This window comes from Ranitomeya variabilis, chromosome 2, assembly GCF_051348905.1.
Source record: "Ranitomeya variabilis isolate aRanVar5 chromosome 2, aRanVar5.hap1, whole genome shotgun sequence".
Taxonomy (NCBI): domain Eukaryota; kingdom Metazoa; phylum Chordata; class Amphibia; order Anura; family Dendrobatidae; genus Ranitomeya; species Ranitomeya variabilis.
In genome coordinates, this window is record NC_135233.1 from 570,750,468 (window position 1) to 570,776,269 (window position 25,802).

Here is a 25,802-nt window from a genome sequence, read left to right on the forward strand (position 1 = left end):
CTGTTATATGGACAAACAAAATTAAAAATAAAGATTCTGGACAGGTTAGATTGATCACCACCTACCAAAGTAATTGGTATCAATTTAGGGATATTATAGACAGGCATTGGCAAATTCTTTTTGCTGACCCTATATTGAAAAACATTTTGCCAACTAAACCATTAATTACGGCTAGGAGGTCAAAAAATTTGTCTGATACCTTGGTACACAGCTTTTACAACCCTACTGGTCCCAATAAGAAATCTGGAGATGATGCTAATGCTGGCTTTTATCCATGTGGGTTTTGCAAGGCTTGTGCCAATACCACAAAGTCAAAAACTTTCGTTAATTTTGATGGTTCCAAGAAATTTGACATCAGGAAATATATCAACTGCTCTACTAAAGGTGTCATTTACCACGCTACCTGCCCCTGTGGCAAGATTTATATTGGCCTCACCACCCGTGAACTCAAGGTCCGGATCAGAGAACACTGCAGGGACATTGAGAAGGCCAAAACAACCGAAGATGAAACAGTTTTAAAAACATTACCCCACCATTTTAAGACCCATCATAACTGTAGCACCATGGGCCTTGTAGTGAAGGGTATAGATTCAGTATCAATGGGGATACGTGGTGGTGATTTGGGGAGACTTTTGGCACAGACTGAAAGTCGTTGGATATATAGGTTGGGTACTATGACTCCCCAGGGGCTAAATGAAAGTCTGGGTTTTGGAGCCTTTCTATAGGTTGCTTATTGCATTTTTTCATAATTTTCCTATCTGATACTGTTTTATGGGTTTTGGGTTTTTTTCTTTCTTTTTATTATGTTTTTATTAATGTATATACTAATTGTGTATGTTTGGTTTGTTTTGTTTTTTCAATAGTATACCTCAGCCTCATAGACTATGCTTGTGGCCATTTTGTGATTGTGAGTTCTGAGTATGTCGGAAATTGGACGTTTACGCCTCACGTCGGACCTATGATGGACAGCCATTGTATACACATCAGGATTCCCATCTTCCTTTGTTTATTTGAAGTATTTTCTCCATAGGCTTTATTCCATTGTGTATTTCTATTGCATTTGCATTTATGCTTTATTTTCTTAGGATCTTTTTTCGTATAGATGTTAATTTTATATGTTATAATTATATATGTATTTTCTATTCTGTCAGGATATTGGTATATGTCCTGTTATATGTAGCACTTTAGTTACATCACTATGCACTTTAGCTATTGCAATGCACTTTAGTAATTATATTTTGCATTATCCTGCTATTTGAGCATCCACCCCTTTTACGCATTGGTTATAAGTTGTGCGCATGTGCCTTGTCGCCGCGGGCGGACCTTCCCACTAGTGGCACAGATTGGACTTGTGACCTACCTGGTTGTTCCGGGTCAGTGCGCGGGTCCGGTCGCCGCCGCTGGTTGGTGGATCCAATGTCTTGCGGCGCCGACAGAGCATGCGCCGCCACACTTGGTTACCATGCAACTTCATTACGGGTCGTCATCCTGGTTCGGGGCGGTTTTCACAATTGGTTGCTAAGCCAACATCATCACGGCGTCACATCCGGTATTAGGGCTTGTATCCTATTCGGACTTTTTGAACACAAACACGTTGCCTAGTTACGGCACTCGGCCCGTTACTTCCGGTTTGTGAGTCGGGTTGTCATATATTTGTCAAACCACATTCGTTTTTGGCCTTTTGGTTTTTACAAAATACATCAAGGCACAGCACTACTTTATATAGTTATTTATTAGTAGTTTGCATTTAAGTTACAACAGGCCATTTCCGCAATTGCGCACTTGGTCCGCTGTGGGGACTTCCTTTATTAGCATCTGATGTTACTCTAGCGTCTGCACAATGGTACCACGTGGGGGTATACTCGTCACACTATGTTAATTTTCATCGTGACTGCAACGATCTGATTAGCTGAGATTTATTTAAATGCACTCCCATTTCCCTCTCATGCTACACGCCCCCAGAAGAAGAATATTCATCGAAACACGCGTAGGGGTTCCCAGGTCTCGTGTCATCCTATTGCGGTAAATATGTTTTGAGGTTTCATGTCATGGCTGTTAAACAATCCGCTATGTTCAGGCAATTTGGCTGGGTATTTAGGGGCATTATTAGTACCCGGTGTTAGGGTTATACCCTCGGTACTGGTTTATTTGTGGCCCCCCCATTACTCTCTCTGTATTTGCGGTTGTTTACATTACACGTATGCATTTTGCATTTTACTGTCAGCTCCTCTCCTTCTTATTTGCCGCTATCATGTCGATTTACATGGCATATAGCCACTTAGTGGCTTGCTGAAATATACGTTTTTGTATCGACATTTAGATATTTGTATAGGCATTCATTAGACCTGTGTTAGATCGGAGGTACTTTCTATATTATGATTGGATTGTATATTAAAGGTTGAGGTTTTTACCTTTTTTTTTTATGTAATAAAATTTATATTTTTAACTATACATTCCTGTGGCCTGTTTTTAAATCTTCCTTGAGAGGCCTTTGTGTGTTTATTATTCCTGAATGTGTTATTTTCATATATTTATGGACTAATTATGTATACACATCTCTACAACAACTGTTAAGAGGAGACTTGTGCAGCAGGCCTTTATGGTAAAATAGCTGCTAGGAACCCACTGCTAGCAACAAGCAGAAGAAACATGTTTGGGCTAAAAAATACAAGGAATGGACATTAGACCAGCGGAAATCTGTGCTTTGGTCTGATGAGTCAAAATTTGAGATCTTTGGTTTCAACTACCGTCTCCTTGTGCGATGCAGAAAAGGTGAACGGATGGACTCTACATGCCTGGTTCCCACCGTGAAGCATGGAGGAGGTGTGATGGTGCTTTACTGGTGACACTATTGGGGATTTATTTAAAATTGAAGGCATACTGAACCAGCATGGCTCCCACAGCCTCTTGCAGCGGCATGCTATTCCATCCGGTTTGCGTTTAGTTGGACCATCATTTATTTTTCAACAGGACAATGACACCAAACACACCTCTAGGCTGTGTAAGGGCTATTTGACCAAGAAGGAGAGTGTTGCGGTACTACACCAGATGACCTGGCCTCCACAGTCACCAGACCTGAACCCAATCGAGATGGTTTGGGGTGAGCTGGACCGCAGAGTGAAGGCAAAAGGGCCAACAAGAGCTAAGTATCTCTGGGAACTCCTTCAAGATTGTGGGAAGACCATTCCCAGTGACTACCTCTTGAAGCTCATCAAGAGAATGCCAAGAGTGTGCAAAGCAGTCATCAAAGCAAAAGGTGGCTACTTTGAAGAACCTAGAATATAAGACATAATTTCAGTTGTTTCACACTTTTTGGTTAAGTATATAATTTCACATGTGTTAATTCATAGTTTTGATGCCTTCAGTGTGAATTTACAATTTTCATAGTCATGAAAATACAGAAAAATCTTTAAATGAAAAGGTGTGTCCAAACTTTTGGTCTGTACTGTACATGTCTTACACTGGTAACTTCCTATAAAATAATCTCTGGAGGCAGATTCTCAGGGAGATCTATGTCCAGTCCTTAGATCTTTACAGCTCATTTACAAATTAAAAAAAAAGTGGAAATCTTGAGGGGAAAAAATTTGTTTGCCGGTATCAAAGCATCATTTTATTCAACTTCGTATGACCTGTATACCCCTATAGATGTCTTAGAAAGGTATATCCTACTGACAGATTCCCTTTTAAGGTCCCTCTAAACCATTTCACTTGGGTTTAGGTCTTGACTCTGCCATCACAACACACAACTTTGCAAACTTTAGTCATGCTGCCATCCTTGATTTGTTTCTAAGAAAGAGGCTTTCTCCTGGCAATCCTTAAAATCAAGCCATACTTGCTTAGTCATTTTTTAAATTGTATTGTCCATGATCTTTTACTGTTATGAACCTTTAACATGCTGAGACCTTTAGAGTCTGAGCAGTAGCTCATGCTTATTTTGCAATGAGTTTGAGGATTGTCTGATCTTGGCTTGAATTTGTTAGGATGTCCACTTTTGGGAAATTCGTCAACTGTCAGTGAAGTTTTCCACTTGAAAATAATGAATAATCTTTCTCACTGTATAATGATGAACTCCAAATTGTTTGAAAATCGCTGTTTAACCCTTCCCAGAATAATGGGCAGAGACAATTTCTTCTTCTTCAACATTGCTGATGTCTTTCCTTCATGGCAATGTTTTAACACAAGTTGGAATTCTCCAGACCAGCAAACTACCAAAACTTCTGCTTTTATATAAGTGGTCACATTTGCTGATGAACAATTAATAAAGGCAATTTGATTTTCAGCACCTGGCTGCGATTACTTTTTTGATTCCTATGGAAACAAGGGTTTGCTTAGTTTTTTACACATTGCTTCTGCGTTTGGCCTACATTTTGCTAAAGGGGTTGTCCACTACTCAGAAAACCCTTTCTGAATTGCTATAATAACTAGTGTAAAATTAAAAACTACCAACTTTGCGCTCCGTTCCTTTGCTGTAACGGCGCTGGGACTCCTGGGGCTTGTGTGCGATTGTTATGCCACATTAGCCCTGCAGTCAATAGGTGGCCACTGATGGGTCACTTTGCTCTCACTTCCTTCGGACCTAACTGAAATTTAGAGGAAGTCAAGAGAGCAGTAGCAGCTCTCATATCTTTTGCCTGTGAGTTAAACCAAACTAAGTGAGAGTGAAGTGGCCCATTAGCGACTGCTGATTGGCTGCAGGGTTGACATCAATAAACGGAAGCCAGGACATCGCTAGAGGCTGTTTTTATTTTATACTGGGGAACATAGCAATTGGGAGGGGATTGCTCAAGTAGTGGACAACTCCTTTAAAATAAATAATTACGCTCCTGTCATTTCTATTAGAAAGCCACGGACTGATTTGTCAGCCGGTGGCTTATCTCAGGGAGAACAATGTGATTGACATTCCAGACATGCCTGATCCGTCTCTCACCCAACCATCAGCCATCCAGCTCCTCAATACACATTTGACTGTCGGCAAAACCCATCAATATTGACACAGTTGGCCAAAACAAGTTTAATGTGTATGGAAAACTTAATGGTTGTGGAAAACTGTTAAATTTCCCTGCAGCATCCTGATAAGAGAAATTATGCTTTACATAATATCCATTTACATCAATTGGCAGTCCATGTGATGCAGGACAGGACAGGTCCTCCACGGTGAGAGACACTCTTGTCAACCAATTTCTACTTATATATACTAATATTGAGCATGCCAAAAACAGTATAGTCAGGTTCTGGCCAGGAGTTTGCATAATGCATGCTTGCAGTCATGTGACCGCTGTTCCCGACGATGACAGCAGAGAAACCTCACAGCACTAAGTGCGTGCGCTGGGAGGATTCACAAGTCTGCAGTCACACACAGTAACTGCAGACTTGTCATTTTAGACCAGACAACACCTTTATCAAATTCATAACATATGACATACTTATATTTGTTGATAAGGAAAAACTTCCTCAATTGTAGACATTGTTTTAATAAATATCAAGGTTGGCCTGCGACATTGTCCAAGTTTTAAATTTTGGCCCTCTGTGTATTTCAGCTTAGCATCAAAGATCTAAGGCAGTGTTCCCCAACTCCTGTCCTCAAGAGCCATCAACAGGTCATATTTTCAGGATTTCCTTAGTAGTGCACAGGTGATAATTGCATTACCTGGAAAGGCAATAGTTCCATCACTTGTGCAATACTAAGGAAATCCTGAAAATCCTTACCCGTAGAAGCGCAAGCACAGCGCGAAACGGCCGTCGTTTGCTCTTGCTCAGAAGAGCTCCATTCCTCACTCTCCCAGCCATAGAGTTTTAAATGAAGATAAAATAAAGTTGGGAATTTTAGATCGGTGAGTGCCTTCTTTCTTCTCACATATATCGGTTTAATGGAAGCTCTGAAGATAAGTCATAATCCAGAGTTATGGAGGCTCTTCATTGATTTGTCCAAAACAAGCTTAAAAGTTGTGTTGCTGCATAATGGCAATGAACCATCTTCAATTCCAGTTGGTTATGCCGTCCACGTGGAACAAACCTATGACAACATGAAACAACTGTTGAGGTGCCTGAACTATGATCAATATTTGTGGCCTGCGTATGGTGACTTAAAGGTGGTTGTCCGTTTACTTGGTCTGCAGGGTGAATACACAAAGTACTGCTGCTTTCTGTGTGAGTGGGATAATCGTGCAAGAAAATATCACTACAATAAGAAACTGACCTCTCCGACATTCACTTCAGCCCTAGAGTAAAAATGTCCTGCATCCAGCACCTCTTGACCCACATAAGATTTTGTTACCACCATTGCATATCAAGTTAGACCTAATGAAGAACTTTGTAAAGGCAATGTATAAAAATGCTAAACCATTCAAGCATCTTACTGACAATTATCAAAGTTGAGTGAAGCAAAGATAAAGGAAGAAGTCTTCATTGGACCTCAGATTCGTAAGCTCCTTCAAGATGTGGAGTTTCTCCGTTTGTTACAGGGCAAAGAAAAGACTGCATGAGCAGCATTCGCATTAGTGGTAACTCATTTTTGGGGAAACTCAAGAGCAGATACTTATGAAGAGTTGGTGGAAAATCTCCTCAAACCATATAAGGATCTTTGTTATAGCATGTCCTTTTGAAGATTAATTTCTTACATTCGCATGTAGACTTTTTTTTCACCTAAGTGTAGGGCAGTGAGCAAAGAGCACAGTGAGAGATTTCATGAAGATATCATGGCTATGGATGGTGGAAAATCTCCTCAAACCATATAAGGATCTTGGTTATAGCATGTCCTTTTGAAGATTCATTTCTTACATTCGCATGTAGACTTTTTTTTCACCAAAGTGTAGGGCAGTGAGCGACGAGCACAGTGAGAGATTTCACCAAGATATTAGGGCTATGGATAAAAGTTATAAAGGAAAATGGAATCCATCAATGTTTGCAGATTACTGTTGGACAACTCGCAAGAGATGATCCAATGCAGGAGTACAAGAGACAAGCAAAAAAGAATGGTCACTGAGTGAGGACCAAATTTTGTAGTGTAATTTCTGTAACTTTATAATTACAATACTGTTGAGACAGGTTTTAGTTATTTGAATTGTTGCCAAGTTTCCTTTAAATATATATCAGAAGATTGCCATATCAAAAATATTCTTCATCTTTATATTTGCAAAAATAATAATGTTTCAAAGTACCGAAACTTGTATGAATTAATGATATGCAGCAGTAACAGGAAAATGCTTTGATATAATAGAAATAAGAGTCAACTAAAATTGTTCATTGTCAGATTTGAATTCAGGAGGTCAAAATTCAGGAGGTCAAAATCATTAATAAAAGGCTCATGTCATAACTGAACCTGACAACTTTTGAAAATATGTAGAACAGTGTAAGTTTTCTAAACTTGACAACCCCTCAAATAGTGATTTTCAATAAAAACATTTTTAGCTTAAAAACACGCTTTTTAAACACAGTGGTGCTTAATATCATTTTTCTTCAAAGCAAAGGACTCGGTTATTTCATGGGTGAGCCAATGTTAATCTCATAATGGTAAATGTGTCCCATAATTAAAACATGTCTGATCTCTGCAAAGTATTCTCCTATGTGTAGTGGATGCTCCTCGTTGGCATATGTAGCTGAGCAATCTATTAGCATATCAAAACTGTTAATCGAATGCCTGATTCATTTTACTGGGCTTGACTTAATTTCTGATAAGAGGCATATAAGAGCATTTAGGCCGATGGAAGCACGGCCTTTTTTTCCCGCTGTGTGAATAACTGAAATTCATATATGCTATTCATCCTTAAAGCAACTTGCTGTCACTACTGAACTGTAATGAATTCCATCTTTATGCCATTAGTCGGCTTTGGATGTTCACAAACACGAGCAAAGAACTCATTTTCCACTGCTTAAATCGCACAATGAGGCAAGCTACTAATTCTCTAAATGAAATGGTTTGTGGCCACTCAAGCAGAGATTTAATATATCATGGCAAATTAGGTTGATTTTAATAAATGACTTATCTCCCTGAATACTTTACATATGCTTATGAGTGAATACAAATGCATGGAAAAACCAGGTTCGTTTTCAAAAGAGATTAGAACCGAAAAAAAAAGAGAAATATGCGAAATTGAAAAAATGTGTAAACAAATAGAAGCGGATGTAACGACGGTTCACAAGAAGAAATGTTTTGTGTCGGACTCTTAAGGGAATTCTGCTCACATTCTTAAAGCTTCATAAAGTACAAAAACAATCCCAAACAGATTAGACTTGGGGTGCAAATCCTTAAATTCAGTTTATTATTATGCACCCTGTATGTAATAGTAAAAGGCATAAATCAGTCACACGTACATATGCCTTTGATTGGTAAAAGACAGAATAAAATGGGGAAAAAACAAGTAAGTGTAAGTAAGCTCGTTATTGTCCTCTAGTGGCGGCTGCAGGTCCCATTTTTAAGATTTAAAGGGGTTACCCTGCTAAAGCCAGTCTCACCTATCACCTATCAGTGGGGGTATGTTCGCTGATTGGTAGAGGGGGCCTATTTTCATCATTACAAAATAAAGAGACATCCGACCACTTCTCCATTTATTCTTTATGGGGCTCTCAAGAAAAATGTATTCAAACCTACTAAATAGCATGTTTGGAGCACCCTTGATATGGCCAAAAGACTAAACAAGCCCGCCTCCCTCACTAATGATTGACAGCCTGTAATGAGCACTGTCTGCAGATAGAGAGCCGATTAGCATTACTGCCAATCACCAGTGAGGAAGGTTAGGATAAGCAAAATCGGTAGGTCGACACACTGAGCAACCTAATTAGCATATTTGATCACACCTCAGTTTCTGTAGAGCAGAGGCATTGATTGGAATACTAAGGTGTGATTTTAATAGGGCGCTACATACCCTACTAGGCTAGTGCTTAGTTTATACTGCCAGTTTGGGCTGATAGACTCCCTTTAAAGAGAGAACCACAGAGAAACCTGCCTACGAAGCATCAGCAATTGTAGATGGCAAACTCATTAGTCATTGTCCTACTCTTTAACTAGCCTAGTAACATGATCTGGGATAGCAATCAGTTCAGACACCAATCTAGAGAGCAGTTTAAGGATACTTGCTCATCAACAGTAAGGGCTCCTTCACATGTCCGTGTTTCCGTTACGTATGGGGACAGTTTTCACACGTACCGGAGACACTTACACACGTAGACCCATTCAAGTGAATGGGTCTGCGCACATGTCAGTGTGTTTCCACGGACCATGTGTCCGTGGACAAAACACGCTGAGATGTCTGTTTTTAACAGCAGCATGGGCCTCAAAATGTCCCACATTGTCACATCTGTGTGTCATCAGTGTGACACATACCGACACCTGGGAATCAGCAGTACTGTTTGCGCTGTTCCCCGGTGCCAGGTGCTGAACACAGCTCACATGATTGTCCCCTACTCTCCCTGCGATCAGCGGAGAATGTGGAGCGATACATTCAACTGATAGCAGCGAGAGCAGGCGGTGGCTGATGGGAGTATTTCTCTGCTGCCTACTCTATAAATAAATAAATATATTAAAAAAAATGAAGTGGGATTCCCCTGAATTTCTGAATACCAGCAAAACTGATAGTTGCGGGCTGCAACCCTCAGCTGTCAGGTTTTCTAGAACAGAGGGGTCCACATGCTGCATTTTTTAATTATTTAAATAATTAAAAAAAAAAACCGTGTGGGGTTCCCCCCATTATTAACAAACAGCCAAGCAAAGGCAGAGAGCTGGGGCTGGTAATCTCAGGCTGGTAAGGGGCCATGGATATTGACCCCCTCTCCAGTTTAAGAATAGCAGCTTGCAGCCGCCCTAGAAAAGGAACATCTATTAGATGTGCCAATTCTGGCGCTTTGCCCAGCTCTTCCCACTTGCCCCGTGGCGGTGGGAAGTGGGGTTCATATCTGTGGGGTTGATGTCACCTTTGCTTTGTCCGGTGACATCAAGCCCATGGCTTCACAATGGAGAGGTGTCTATAAGCCAGAATAAAGTCATTTAATTGAAATAAAAACAAAACTAACTTTTCCTTTTTAATTTAAATAAAACAAAAACAATTATACTCACCTAAAGCCCATTCCACTGAAGCCCTCGTCTTCTGTAATAAAACAAAAATAAAAAAGAACAATATCCCACACCTGTCCAACGTTCTGTCCCACACAGTAATACATGTCTAGGGATGGTGCTAAGATGTGACCATCCAGGCTGAAAACCCCTGAGCGCAGCATCAGTGACTAGTGGTGACCTCATCAATGTTACCACAGTTCACTAAGGCTGCGTTTCCAGCTGGGTCCCTGAACTGACATGTCCTGAGCACCATGAGAAAAAGTGTCTTATAGACTCTTCTCCATTACTAATATGTGGGCATGATGTCACCAAACAATACAAAGGTGACATCAACCCCACAAATATGAACCCCACTTGCCACAGCCATAGGGCAATTGGAAACAGCCGGGCAAAGAGCGAGCCAGAATTGGCGCATCTGACAGATGTGCCTTTTCTGGGATGTCTGCGGGCTGATATTTTAGGCTGGGGGGGAGCAATATCCATTGCCCCTTACCAGCCTGAGAACACCAGCTCCCAGTTGTCTGCTTTAGCTTGGCTGGTTATCTATTTAAATAATTAAAAAAAAAAAAACAGCACGGGGAGCCCTCTTTTTTTGATAACCAGGGGAAGCCCACGTCATATTTTATTTTTATTTATTTATAGCGCAGGTGGCGGCTGATGAATACTCCCATCATCCGCCACCTGCTCTCGCTGTTAACAGTTTAATACAACTCTCAACATTGTCCCGTTTGGACTGATCGCAGAGTGAGCATTGGACAGTGATGACAGCTGTCTTCAGCACCCGGCACGGGGGCACAGCGTGAAAAATAAAAGACACCAAATAATTAAAAGAAGTGAACTGACCATTCTTCAGATGTTTCCCGCTCTGAAGACGTTCTATTTTTTATACTAGAAGTCAGTAAGTAGGCTGAAAAGATGCTCAGAAGTCATTTAAAGCATTTTACCAGTTTTTTTTTAACTCCATTCAAAAATGAAGAAAGTCCAGAAAATTGCAGTAAAAATGGCACCATAATAATGCCAAAAAGACCACCGGTGGTCAAAACAGCACATAGAAAATGACCACAAAAAAATGAAAAAAGACGATTCAGGAAAGAAAACGCAAATTTTTCCTGAAGTGTCTTGAAAAATTTGGTGGGTATGCTAGAATGAAGAAAAAATTGTGTGCACATACCATTAGTTGTAGGGTAGGCTGGTTTTTCTAAAGGAGACCAGCTGTGTATGGAGTCCTATTGGCAATGCTGCTTGGGAAAAAAGTATGCAAATTAGCTTTGCAGGCTATTTATTGGATGTATCAAGAGTACAGTAGAGCAAAAATGGTCAGCACAATGGATCAGCGGTTAGACCTGTTGCTTTACAGCGCTGGGGTCCTGGGTTCAAATCCCACCAAAGACAACATCTGCAAGGAGTTTGTATGTTCTCCCCGTGTTTGTGTGGGTTTCTTCCAGGTTCTCTGGTTTCCTCCCTCACTCCAAAGACATCCTTGATAGGGAATCTAGATTTTGAGTGATGATGATGTCTGTAAAACGAACTAAAGGTGCTATATAAGCAAATGAAATAAAATGGAAGTAGAGAACATAGAACAGTATGTTCAGAACCATTAGATGGTAAGCAACTGCAACAATATCTATAACTGGGTAAACAATGCAGAAGTGGTGACATGTTTCTTTAATACTTTTCCTCTCCTGATTTTGGCTGACAAATACTGATGTAAAATACTGACCAAATACTGAAAGTGTGAATGGGGCCCTAGAAGTCACTCGGAAGGCTCTAAGTAGACGGATAACTAATGGCTCTGAATCACCATGAGATTGCACTCAGATTAGCCAGTGACTGAGCACAGGATCCCTTTCAATACAAAGGTAATTTGCATTAGGCCTGTGGCAAACTGCTATGAAGCACTAGAGCCAGGGCACATGTTTGCAAATAGCCTTTTTTCTTATTTATGTTAATAACAAATTAGGCTTTTACTGACTATTCTCCATGTCAATGTGTTCGGCTCTACGCATCACCTAATGTTTAAAGGGAACCCGTCACCAGTTTTGTCACATATCAACTAAAACTATCACCTTAATCAGCCCCTATGCTGCATTCCATAAATGCTTATATAACCTCCTGAATACACCCCAAAACTTTTTAAGTTCTCTCGCACTGTAGGATAATCCAGTTGGACCGGTCTGATGAGCATGGTTTCAGGCCTCTCCATCCCTACCCCTGGCTGCTGATCGCGTCCTCCTTCTTTAATTGACATGGATGCTTTCACCGCATCATCTACATTGCCGGGGGCGATATATTCCTCCTGCGCACAGAAATTTTGGCTCGCGCCTGCGCACTATACTTTGCCCTACTGTGCGCAGAGCCAAAAACTTAAGAGCGCATGAGGCTATAGTAGGGCAAAGCATAGTGCACAGGCGCGAGTCGCCATTTTTATGCACAGGCGCAAGATTTCGCTCGGCAATGTGGTGACGCGAGGCGTCATCCACGTCAATGAAAGAAGGAAGATGGAGAGCAGCAGGGGAGAATATTGCATGCTACTAATATAACCAAAAACATGGCCGTCTGAACCTAAAGCCCCCTAAACACATTAGATGAAGGTCAGCCAAACCCACCCACTTTGGCCAGACTGTTCGCATGGTGTGTATGGGGGCCTCTCCACGCTCCTCAACAGAGAGCGGAGAAAAGGATCAAGCAGTTGGAATTTAAATATCTGAGCCTTTTGTTTTTTGGAGAGCTAAGTCATTGCCAGAGGTGCCTCATGTGTTTTCTAAGGAAGAGCCGGGAGAGACAGCTGACTGCCGATTCGTCAGTCAGCTATGCCATGTGCTTGCCCAGCTTATGACTCAGATGGGAAAACAATTTAAAAATTTATTTTTTCTACAAATCTGTTGTTTAACAGGGATCAGAATTCTCTCTACATCCAACAAGCGTTTATAGGAAAATGCAATGTGTGAACGCAGCCTTAAAACAGCTGTTGAAATAAGTCTTCCAAGCACATGAATGCTTATCTTTAGGGTTCAACCCCTGCACAAAATAGAGGGTTTGCATAGCTCTGAGGCTTCTTCAGTGTTTGTACAGTATGTTTCCAGTCTCTGGTTCACTTAAATGAGGCTGTGTTGAAGTTCCTTGCCCGGCGAGAGTGCAAGAGAAAAGCCGAAAAATGAAAAAAATGAAGGGACCTGAGGTCGAACCGTCAGCGATCATATTGTTATAGTATATCCATGACAAACGCCATCATAGTCTATGGTGGAAGTACTTTACCATACAAAACGTTACAGGGCTCATAAATACTGATGTTCCAGAGTTCAAGTTACAGAATTTATAAGGGGGAAAAATGTAATTTATGGAAATCACAGCGCACCACATTCACTAGTCATCCATCTGTGCAGTGCTTCTGTGGGTACTTATCAGGATCTGTATAGATTGACGTCTCACATGGATCAACTGTGCCAAGAAGGATGCCAATCTAGTGTGCGTATGCAAAGAGCTGGACGACAATGACTAGTCCCCATGGCACTCTGGTGTGCGTATGCAAAGAGCTGGACGACAATGACTAGTCCCCATGGCAGTACCACCAAGATGACTAGTAAAAGTGGCAAGTCACTGTTTTAGAAATTCAATTCCTTCTTTATAGAAGCTTCAATTTTAACAATGGGCATCTAGAAAAATATTAGGAGCCCTGAAACATGCAGGTGGCTTTTAAAGCCACAATCTTGATGACAGGTTCCTACTAGCATTCATGACCTGAACTGATCTCTGCACCTACCCATCTGAATGTAATTTTTTGTTCTGTTCTCAGGAGGAGGATGTGATCACTCTTGAAGGGGCCCGACATTTTGTCAGAAAAAGTGTCCATAATTGTGCATGTGCATTGAATTCTCCCATCGATATAAGAAGAGGCGAAGTGCCTTACTGATGGCTCACATCTGACATGAGTATGGTACTGTCTGAATGCAAATCATTGTCAAAAAGAATACCCTGACATGTAGTTAATAGAAAATTTACATATTTTAATATTTTGATCATCATAAATATGTGAAATTTATATAAACATCTTTACAATCACATCAAAAAGGCACCATAAACTGATGCAAATAGTCAAAAAAATACCATGATTTTATTTTATTTTTTTCCAATCGTATATAGTTCTGCCAGGCAAACTAGAGTAAAAAAAAAATTATGTCAATGTATAATTTTGTACATAACACCAAATGTTAGCATTTTAGCACACATTCTTGCTATACAAATCTTTGCCAAGATTTTCATGCGGAGAACCTCTTTTAGAAACTGTTAAATATTTATGTGACTTTTTTCGCTTGATTGAAAACATCAAGAATGCGATTATTAAAGTGAAAAACGTGAGTTTGGGTAAGCGATATGTGACCTGGATTTCTCTATTAAATTCACATTATTATCAATATATTAAAAGCTGCTTTTTAGGATCAAAACTGGAACAAATCTGAAGGAAGCAACAAAGTTTGGCAATCCCTTCCCCGTACAAAGCCCCTGCTTTTAATCCAGCATCAATGAGCGAAGTGCCTCTGCAGCTTCCACTGTCACGGTCATCTTACCAATTATATTCTGTCCAGACACTGAATCATAAACTGGATCAGGAAAAAGAGAAAAAAAACAGTTAACAAGACCACAATCTCACTGGGGGCTTTTTCGTCTGAAAGGCACATGAGACCAGTTATCTATAATGGACCATCATGCTAAACCACTGTGTCATCCAAACATGCATTATCAATGATTACGCCAATTATCAATAATAATAAAAAAAGTGGCTTGTTATAATGTAACCCTCATAGCTTGGCGTGGTTTCCTGTACTGGCTGCTGTGGATTCCATCATGGAACACTTTCAGAATAAGCCATGTGACGTTTGCCTGTTTATTGTGCAGATATGAAAGACAGATGGCTTGGGAGAAAAAGAGAAGGGGCTTCTTGCCTTTGGCAAAAGACAAGCAATAAAAAAAAATTAAGATTCCATAGCGGTTGCTCGCTATGTCTTTTCTGATACTGGCCACCAATTAAAACCCTAGGCAATGTTTCCTTGTCCTGAAGCAGCAAAAAGTTAATGAATGGCAGAATATTAGCTCATACGTGTATATATCATATTTTAATATGTTACTTTTACTTTAATCTGGTCTACAAAACTTATTACTGATCCACTGGATAGGTCATAATTGTTAAACTGCTGTGGGTCCCGCCATGGGGTTGACTTCAACCCCTCATCCTCCACAAGACCACAGCCAATGGGAGTTGAATGCCGCTGGTAGCACAACTGCCATGTTACTCCTGACAAAGTTCTTGGCGCAACTACCCAGCGCTATCTTAATATTTTTCGGGAAATAGACACAGAATGCACATGCATGGCTCACGGGCAACCAGTCGCATCAGTCAACTTTTCCTGCCTGTGGTCTTTTTAGGAAAAAAACACGTTTAGGGATCAGAAATTATTTTTCCTGTTAGCAAAAAAAGGACCAACTTTCTTCAGTATTCGGCCTGTGTAAGTTTTTACAATCAGAGTTTCATCAGGTTTTTCTCAGATGGAAAAAATAAACTGATTGAGGTTTCTCAAGCTCTGAAAAACGGACAGCACACGGATGGCAACTGAGCGCTGTCTGACTTGAATTGTCAAATTTGATCCAACACTCTGATCAATATCGGACAAGTCTCCTTGCTTTTGTGCAGACCACTTGATCGGACCTGTGAACTGTCCCATAGACATAGGTAAGACTGCAATCTGTAAAAAAACATGGATAGCACAAGTGCGAGAAAAACTGACTTGTGACGGAGCCCTTAGTCCTCATTTGGTTGTCTCTGATTCATGTATGTGCTCTATCAGTGTTTTTCATGGATAGAACACAAACCCATTATAGTCTATGGGGCTTTGATCACATGACTATGAACATGTCATTTATTTGCATAAAAGAAAATCAGTGATGGTAAAATCTGATCCAACACACTTATGACAATTGGTACGTTTTTTGCATGTACGAGAAAAATCATCGACATTTAAACGATGCCTTAGGGTCCATGTTATGAGACCCTACAATGATCAAACAATTATCCCTTCTACAGTGAATTTAGGTACACCAGAAAGCCCCTTTTAAAGTGAACATTTAAAAACCGTAAAGGGGTTGTCCTACACAGAAGCTATTTTTTTTTCAAAGACCTCAAACTGGTTAAAGGGGTATCCGGTTTTAGAAAAACTCGATCCCCGGGTCCAGCACTGAGTATCTGCCACGACTACCATTGTCTGTGAATGTCTGTGCGAGTTGTCAGTGAGCTCAGCGGCTCGTGATGTCTTTTTGAGCAGAGCCACTGATCTCATTGCTTGATGACGTCAGCACTGCCGACAATAACAGACACTGGGATCAGCAGAGACTAAGCATAAAACCCAGAGTTGCAGATTCTTCTGAAACCGGAAAACTCGTTTTAATAAAAGTAAAACTAGCCTACTCTCATCTTGAAACAATGAAAATGACAGTAAAAGCCACTCGTTACTGTCGGGGACTGAGCTGCAGCTATTAGTGAGAATGTATATTTCTTTTATATACCATTCTGAGTCCTTTAAAAGGGAATCTGTCACCAAGTTGTCACTATGTAATCTGAGAGCAGCATGATGTAGAAGCTAAGACCATGAATCCAGCGATGTGTCACCTACTGAGCTGCTTGCTGTCATTTTGATACAGTCCCTCTTTTCTCTGCTGCAGATCTAGCAGTGCTCATGATGCTGAGCTCTGTATTACTCCGCCCCCACCACTGATTGGCAGATTTTTTTTCATATACTGTGTACACAGAAAGCAGCCAACCAGTGGTGGGGGTGGGGTTCCATAGAGCAGGAGGACTAGGAAGCACTGGACACCTAGTCCTGTACTGATAATCTCCTGCAGATAAAACACTGGTTTTATTGACAAAGCACACAGGCTAGCAAGAGACACATTGCTGGAATCAGGCTCTCTGCAGCTACATCATACTGCTCTCACATTACATAGCAAAAACCTACTGACAATGTTCCCTTTAAAGTATCGTATACTTTAATATACTTTTTTTAGTATATTTTTATCACACATGTCCCACTATCAGCGCCAATCCAGTATCCTGGCAGTTCTACTTCTGCATAAGGCAGACTGTCAGAATGTGAAGGGGGCTGGCTGACTGGCTCATTTCAATAACTAAGCCAGCCCCCATCACGATCTATGATTTAGCTGTAATAGAGAAAGGGAAAGGCACCCCCTTTTATACACATCAATGATTACCAGCCTATGCAAGAAGCTTTCTCCCGAATCAAACCTACGATGTATTGCCAATTTTGCACTTGGCAAAGGACAGTGGTTACGGTATTTCATGTTTCCCTCTGTATTTATTACCTGAATAATATTTATTCTTGTAACCTCTACAGAGGGTGAAATCTCTGACTCTTTAACAAGCCTTGCAGCCTTCCTGACCAGGGATAAATGCCATGCCAGAAAGTCATCTTGGTTTTCGTCGATGATCATGTTACAAGGCTTGTCAAAGGGTCGAACACTGACTTATAGGGTAGCTAGTTACCTCTCCTAGATGGGACTTGTGACAGTTTCTTTCGTCCAACAAGTTCTTTTCCCTTTTTTCTCATGGATCATTGTCAATAAGACTCCGTCAACTCAGTTGGTCTCTTAAAAAGGAATCTGTTACCAGGTTTTTGCTCCCACCATCTGAGAGCAGTATAATGTAGGGGCTGAGACCCAGCGTCATATGTCTGGGTATGAACTCTTGAGCCTGGGCTTTGAGGTTGGCTTCTCTGTCCGAGCCACACAAGATACACATTTTTCCGGGTTTTAGTTTGTTATCCTTGTTGCTGTTTTTTTTAAGGTAACAGGTGTCTTTCATTTGTCTGTCCTATCATCTTTTGGGTGCGTCCTTATATACCTTCCCCTTGCTGGAATTTCCTGCTGGTGATAGTCTCATTTGGATGTCCAGCCACACTATTGTAATTTAAACCACTCAGTGAAGGACCAGCTAGGGTTTATCTCTTTGCTATTTTTGTTCCTTATCCTAAACCAATCTTTTGATTCTTGTTAGGAAGTAGGTGGTTTATTTTTTAACAGTACTTATTTAATCTTTCACTTGTTTTTTTTCCCCTGCCATTTTTGGTGTTTCATGCTATTATAACCCTTGTGGAGTTTTACATTTATTATAATAATAAAAATTTGCCTTTTTAATCTACCGTTTAAAAAAGGCATTGTGCCTTTGGCGCTTCTTATATATATATATATATATATTTTGCATTTTTACTATGATACATATGGCCAAGGTTTTTTTGGTGTTTCTTTCACTTGGTTTACTCACTCTGGGATCCTTTTCTATTTCAGCACACTTTCCTTTCTGCAGTTAATTTTCACTCTGCTCTGCCCTCCGGTTCTTTAGGAGGAACGTATAGCACTCGACGGCCTTTCAGGTAGCATAGGTCTGAGTTGCTATCGTCTAGTCCCTGGTTTGGACTAACTTAGCTCTCACAGTAACCACTAGGGACTGCAGGGTCAGGATCTCTAGTCTATACAGAAACCAGAAGGGTCAGTTGCAGTTTTTTAGAGTGATACCTATTTTCCCGGGTGAGTTACTACTTAAATTCTCTTTAAGGGGAACCAATATTTCCTCTAATTTTGATGTAAAGATGTATGAGAGATATTGGTGAACCCCCTAGGTGATGCAGCTTGGGGAGGCAGGTTTTAACCTACAGAAATAGGCATTTGTTGTTAACTCTGTTTAACCTGCTGAACTACAGCGCTGCTGTACAGCTCCATAATCAGTTGAGAAAGAAATATCCTGAAAGTGAGCACATAGGTTGTCAAACTCAATTTCAGAACCCAACCGAGGATTAGACTTAAACTGACGAGAAAGTTGGGAAAAGAAGCTTAAGAAAACATTAAAGCATTTTTATCTTCAAGTAGAAAGCAAATTACTTCCACATGTCGCAAGCTCTGGTTACTATTGCGTCCCGGCTAGTTATCTGCACTTGGATGTTGCCAGCATTAAAATTTGATGACTTTAGTACATTATCGTGATTTATACTTGGGATATTCAGGTAAAAACATGAAGAAGATACTTACTTTCAAGGTCTCTATTGATGATGTCTTGACCCGTATGTAATAGATCTCTCAAGCTGACATTACTAAAGCCTATGTCGTCACACTCCAGGTCCTGCTCATCTTCGGGTGGGTCACTAACCACCGTAAATTTAATGCTGACGGATAGAAAACAAGAATCGTAAGCATAGTTAATAGGTCAGATTGCATGAGAAATGTACCTTGGCAAACCTGGGATAGTGTACAGTCCCACCGAGCCAGTGAGATTAGCGGAAAAAGTCCAAAGTCTTCAATATAGAAAGCACTGATGTGTGGGTACTCCATGCTTTGGGAAATCATTTTATTGGAAGAGAGACCTATCTCTTTCCACTCAAAATCATTTTAGGTCAGAATTTTTTATATATATATATATATATATATATATATATATATATATATATATATATATATATACAGTACAGACCAAAAGTTTGGACACACCTTCTCATTTAAAGATTTTTCTGTATTTTCATGACTATGAAAATTGTACATTCACACTAAAGGCATCAAAACTATGAATTAACACATGTGGAATTATATACTTAACAAAAAAGTGTGAAACAACTGAAAATATGTCTTATATTCTAGGTTCTTCAAAGTAGCCACCTTTTGCTTTGATGACTGCTTTGCACACTCTTGGCATTCTCTTGATGAGCATCAAGAGGTAGTCACCGGGAATGGTTTTCACTTCACAGGTGTGCCATTTCAGGTTTAATAAGTGAGATTTCTTGCCTTATAAATGGGGTTGGGACCATCAGTTGTGTTGTGCAGAAGTCTGGTGGATACACAGCTGATAGTCCTACTGAATAGACTGTTAGAATTTGTAATATGGTAAGAAAAAAGCAGCTAAGTAAAGAAAAACGAGGGGCCATCATTACTTTAAGAAATTAAGGTCAGTCAGTCAGAAAAATTGGGAAAACTTTGAAAGTGTCCCCAAGTGCAGTGGCAAAAACCATCAAGCGCTACAAAGAAACTGGCTCACATGAGGACCACCCCAGGAAAGGAGGACCAAGAGTCACCTCTGCTTCTGAGGATAAGTTTATCCGAGTCACCAGCCTCAGAAATCACAGGTTACCAGCAGCTCAGATTAGAGACCAGGTTAATGCCACATAGAGTTCTAGCAGCAGACACATCTCTACAACAACTGTTAAGAGGAGACTTTGTGCAGCAGGCCTTCATGGTAAAATAGCTGCTAGGAAACCACTGCTAAGGGCAGGCAACAAGCAGAAGAGACTTCTTTGGGCTTAAGAACACAAGGAATGGACATTAGACCAATGGAAATCTGTGCTTTGGTCTGATCAGTCCAAATTTGAGATCTTTGGCTCCAACCACCGTGTCTTTGTGCGACGCAGAAAAGGTGAACGGATGGACTCTACATGCCTGGCTCCCACCGTGAAGTATGGAGGAGGAGGTGTGATGGTGTGGGGGTGCTTTGCTGGTGACACTGTTGGGGATTTATTCAAAATTTAAGGCATACTGAACCAGCATGGCTACCACAGCATCTTGCAGTGGCATGCTATTCCATCCGGTTTGCATCAGTTAGACCATCATTTATTTTTCAACAGGACAATGACCGAAAACACACCTCCAGGCTGTGTAAAGGCTATTTGACCAAGGAGGAGAGTGATGGGGTGCTACGCCAGATGACCTGGCCTCCACAGTCACCAGACCTGAACCCAATCGAGATGGTTTGGGGTGAGTTGGACCGCAGAGTGAAGGCAAAAGGGCCAACAAGTGCTAAGCATCTCTGGAAACTCCTTCAAGATTGTTGGAAGATCATTCCCAGTGACTGTTCATCAAGAGAATGCCAAGAGTGTGCAAAGCAGTCATCAAAGCAAAAGGTGGCTACTTTGAAGAACCTAGAATATAAGACATATTTTCAGCTGTTTCACACTTTTTTGTTAAGTATATAATTCCACATGTGTCAATTCATAGTCTTGATGCCTTCAGTGTTAATGTACAATTTTCATAGTCAAGAAAATACAGAAAAATCTTTAAATGAGAAGGTGTGTCCAAACTTTTGGTCTGTATATATATATATATATATATATATATATATATATATATATATATATATATATATATATATATATATATTTCATTTTATTCATTCAAACTTTTTCCTTTTACTACAGTTCTCAACATTGAAATTGCAAAGTCGTGGAATTCTGGAAATCACATAATGGATAGACGTGACATGTCATCAATACTTCTCAACTTGCTCAGTATCCTGTATAAGCACCATGGCAGGAATCCCTGCACTATCAGTGAGGTTATTAATGGTTGTCTGAAAAATGTTCTTGGGCAAATCATCAAGATCCGCTGCTGGCAGCTCCTTTACAACTGCTGACCAATGACGCCCCAAATGTGCTGGATTGGAGACAAGTCTGGAGACGCTGCAGAACATGGTAGAACATTTCGGCCATGCAGGCAACATTCAGCCTGGTATTATTGTGTTGAAAAACAGCTTCTGTGACACTTTGGAGAAACGGCTGTACAACTGGTTCCATGAGCAAATCAATGTAATGCTGAGCTGTTAGTGTACCTGGAATGAAGACTAGATGGGGTCCAGCTATCATCCATTTTGCCACCACACATCATAATCCCGGGAGTACGCCTGATGTGAAGTTCCCTTGTGATGGCCTCTTCATGGCGTTGTCTAAGTGGTCTCGTGAGATTCGAACGATGATCCATTCTGTTCTGCCAGCTAAATAGGACGTCACATCCCAATCATAAGGCGTAAAACAGTCTCTACACAAACCATCAGAAGGTGTGTGAACGACATTGGGCTACAAGGCAGACGTCCCCTCACGATAGAGGTGTTTCAACCACTTTCAAAAGGGTGCCGTTGGCAATAGATGTCTGTCCTCATAGAGATAGGTCTGGAGACTATGTGGGCAACACCAAGAAGAAGCCTTCACAAGGAAAATGAAATTATCTCAGGAGCTGTTTGTCAACACAACGCCATGCTGCTGTTACTATGATCAGCCTGAGTGGCCTAAAAGTGCTACAATGGCCTGCAGCATCTCCGGACTTGTTTCCCATCGAGCACATCTGGGACATCATTGGTCGGCAATTACAAAGGGAGCTGCCAGCAGCAGATCTTGATGATTTTTGTGCCCAAGTGCATTCACTGCGGCAGGACATTTCTCAGACAACCGATGATAGCATGCAAAGGCGTGTAAGTGCCTTTGGGATGCCCTAAGAAAACCATAATTGCCCCTCTCTAAACAAATGTTCATAGTGCCACCAAAAAAGTGTGCTCAGTATTATAATCTAGAGCCCCAAGCAGTATCAGCTAGTACTTGTGTTTAGAAAGTCACATCTAATTCTCAATCTATAAAAGATATGGTTTTTGGTGGCACTAAGATGGGCATTCATGAAATGATGAGAAAACCCGGAAGATTCCCCTGGTGCCGGATGTAGGTAGCCAGAATGTTGGATTTTCAACATTTTATCTACACAACGGATATGCAGTTTTGGATAAAAAAGGTAAAATGCTTCTGTAGATTTTTGCATCACATTGTGCCTTTCAAATTGCAAAAAATTAAATATGCACTGTGTTCTGCAGCTTAAAATGACATTTCCATAGATTGCAAACACATTTCTGCGGCAGATTTGGAATGAGATTCAATCAAATTGCATCTGCAATACACGGCAGATTTTTTGCAAGCGAATCCGCAGTAGAAAATTCACTGCATTTAGGTTCCTTGGAAACTTACCTTAAAGTTTTAGTTATTTCTACACTAAGTAGTAAGACCTTCTGTTTTTTTCCCTGTTCTTTAAAGAAATTTGTTGAAACGATGTAACTACGATAACCGGGCAAATTCCTATAAATGATTACATTCTCTACAGTCGCCTAACAGTACCCGGTTTTACTACATGAAGGGGTTATTACAGTCCCAATATTTTTTTATTATTATTTCTGAAGAAAAGTGTTATTTATTTATTTTTTTGACAAAGTGATTAATAGGGAATCTGTCCCACAAACCCTTCCGTGACCTGACTCTGGATCAAAACTAACCACAGTAAAATGCTGCTTCCTCTGTAAAATGTGGAAAACACACACCCTTGGTAGCTTATGAAATTTAAGAAGGGCTTTAAAGACGGAGAAAGATGTATGTGTTCTTTAAGCTGCATTTCGACATCCAGACTTCGTGGCCGAGCTTTGGTCCTCCTCGAAAATGCTTAATTGCAGGGTAATGCGCAAAGATGCTTTGAATTTGTGGTTTGTGTAAGAGTCAAACTCCATTTTGGGCTGGCTCCGGGACCAGAATGCAAGACATGGAGGATTTTGATGTTTCTTGGCAGCGCAGATCGAGCTATGATCTGCTTGTAAAGATAACTGGTTTAAGGTTCGAAATAAACCTCATTTGATTATATTAGAAGTGGATCTTGGCTCCATCGGGAGAAAAGTAAGAAAAAAGAGCCCTACTTCTAACTTCTGTCACATTTGGAGAAATCTTTATGCTAACGGGGGCTAACAAACAATAGTATCACTGAGAATTGGATGTAATTAGTAGTGGCATCAGTTGTGGGTCTGTGGCCAATATGTCCTGCTGGCCAAGAAGTCGTCTGGGGAACTGAGAAAAAGGTCTTCTGCTCCATGGCCAACGTCTAGTATTGCATCTTAGCCCTTCTCTCCTTGGAATAAGCTGCAGTACTAGACACAACCTATGGACATGAGTGGCACTCCTTCTTGATAAAAACCAGACTCCCTTGGCATGGATGTCAATGTAACCCAATTAATATCACAGAGCCTGAGTGTGGATACATGCTGCCCAGTCCATGCATCCGACATTGGCTACATGACCAAACTGCGCAGGAGACTAGTTGGACAGACGGGTCCCCGGCAGCTTCTCGACGTCTGCTGGCCTGGAGTGCCAGGACTCTCCTTGCGCGTGTAGGGAGAGACCTGTTAGTCAGGTGCCACGCTGGAGGATAGTCAGACAAGCGGAATCCTGGTGGCTACACTCCTCCCACTATCGTTGTGTGAGGATCTCTCCCTATGTGTCTCTGTAGGGAGAGACCTGCACAAAGAGAGAAAAGCCAGCATCATAGAAATGGGATCACCACATCAATAAATATAGAAAGTAACAAATGTTATTATTAAGACAACACCACCCTCTATTAGTGTTTGTAGCGATCTCCACATACGAGATGGTCGCAACATGATTAACTTATATATAGAAGTGCACAAGCGATGCGTTATTTAAATCAGGGTCAAGACCCTGGTACAAGCCGCGACAAGCGACCGGATTTTGATATAACCCTGATGGGACTTATTTTGTCCTTATGGGTTGCCATGGTGACTTAGGTCACGGGTATATGCAGGCGCAGTGCTCAATGTCAAGAGACTAGCGCCTGCGCATGGGTAAGGATCACACGCCGTCCGAATGGAGTGCTTTGGAACTTCGCCGCCATCACGCTGCACACTTGGTATGCATTTTCTCATTTTTAATTTTGTGTATTTAAAGAGTGACTATACCACCAGTTGACTGTGGACCTTGAGGAAGACGCCTCGAGCGTCGATACGCGTGGGTCACACATTGCTCGAGTCTCTTCCTTTATTTCAGCCGGTGACTTGCTTTTGGTGTGTGGGGGGAAGAACTTGGACTTCGGGGTGCTGTTCACTTGGTAGCCGTTGGATAACAGGCCTCCTTTGGACAACTTGCAATCCCCATGCTCACACATGAGGGGGTACTTTATAGGTAGGATAGCTGGTCACATTCCTTGAATAATTGTTTGGGGACATGGTGGAGTAGACAGGTGACACAGCATGTTTATAGCATTTAATATATAGTACCTTGTACATGGTCACACCTCAGCATTGGCATTTATTAGTTGTGATATGACTCTGCAATGTTTTTGAAGTATTGAATTGCTGTATTATATGGACCCTTATCTCCCATAGTTTTTGGGAGTTTTTAATTGTTTTTATTACAGTTTTTTGTGTGGTGTTGTCTTAATAATAAAATTTGTTACTTTCTATATTTATTGATGTGGTGATCCCATTTCTATGATGCTGGCTTTTCTCTCTTTGTGTTGGTTTACATTCCTATGCATCTGGTGATCCCCTTATGTACATTAAGCATTGAATGGTGCCCGCTCAACCCATGGTGTTGTGCTAGTTTTGTATAACTGACTCCTTTTGTCGGTTTTTCTGAGTGGTGGCACATTAGGGAATTTGTGTATTATGGATTTGAGTTCCAGGGAGGCAGCGTGGCGAAGCCAGGGCAAGGATATTTTTGGTCAATCTGAGGGAGTATTGGAGGCGGCTGCTCCAAGTGATGGAGGCTTTGAGTCCCTTGCGACGGAAATCATCAATTTACATAAAAACCTTACTAAGACGTGGTGGAACCTCAAAACATTGGAGGAGTATAAAAAACAAAATCTAGTACCTAGGGGCCTACAGGTTCATATCTTCCCCGCTTGGGAGGTAGATACAGACTTTAAAGCAATGTGGGAGAAGGGCTTGCATAAGTGCTCATTTTTGCTTATTGATTTACTCATTGACCATGACCACCGGGTATTATCTAGTTTGAAAGAGGAGATCAGGAATAAGGAAGGAAAACTTGATTCCTTTGAAAATAAAAAGGATATGGTTAACCCCTTTAAAGAACGACTGAAATTGATTGTTGATCGTTTTGAA

General features: G+C 40.9%; 1 protein-coding gene across 2 annotated transcripts in view; it reads right to left on the reverse strand.

Annotated features, from left to right (window-relative positions):
• Positions 1–14,029: 14,029 nt before the first annotated feature.
• RPGRIP1L (RPGRIP1 like) overlaps positions 14,030–25,802 on the reverse strand; it is a 155,342-nt gene continuing 143,569 nt past the window's right edge. For both annotated transcript variants that reach the window (XM_077288243.1, XM_077288244.1), the window contains exons 25-26: positions 19,136–19,269; positions 14,030–14,646 (exon numbers count right to left, since the gene is read on the reverse strand). In XM_077288243.1, coding sequence (XP_077144358.1) covers positions 14,555–14,646; positions 19,136–19,269 — 226 coding nt within the window. In that variant the 3' untranslated portion in view covers positions 14,030–14,554. The remainder of the gene's footprint in view (positions 14,647–19,135; positions 19,270–25,802) is intronic.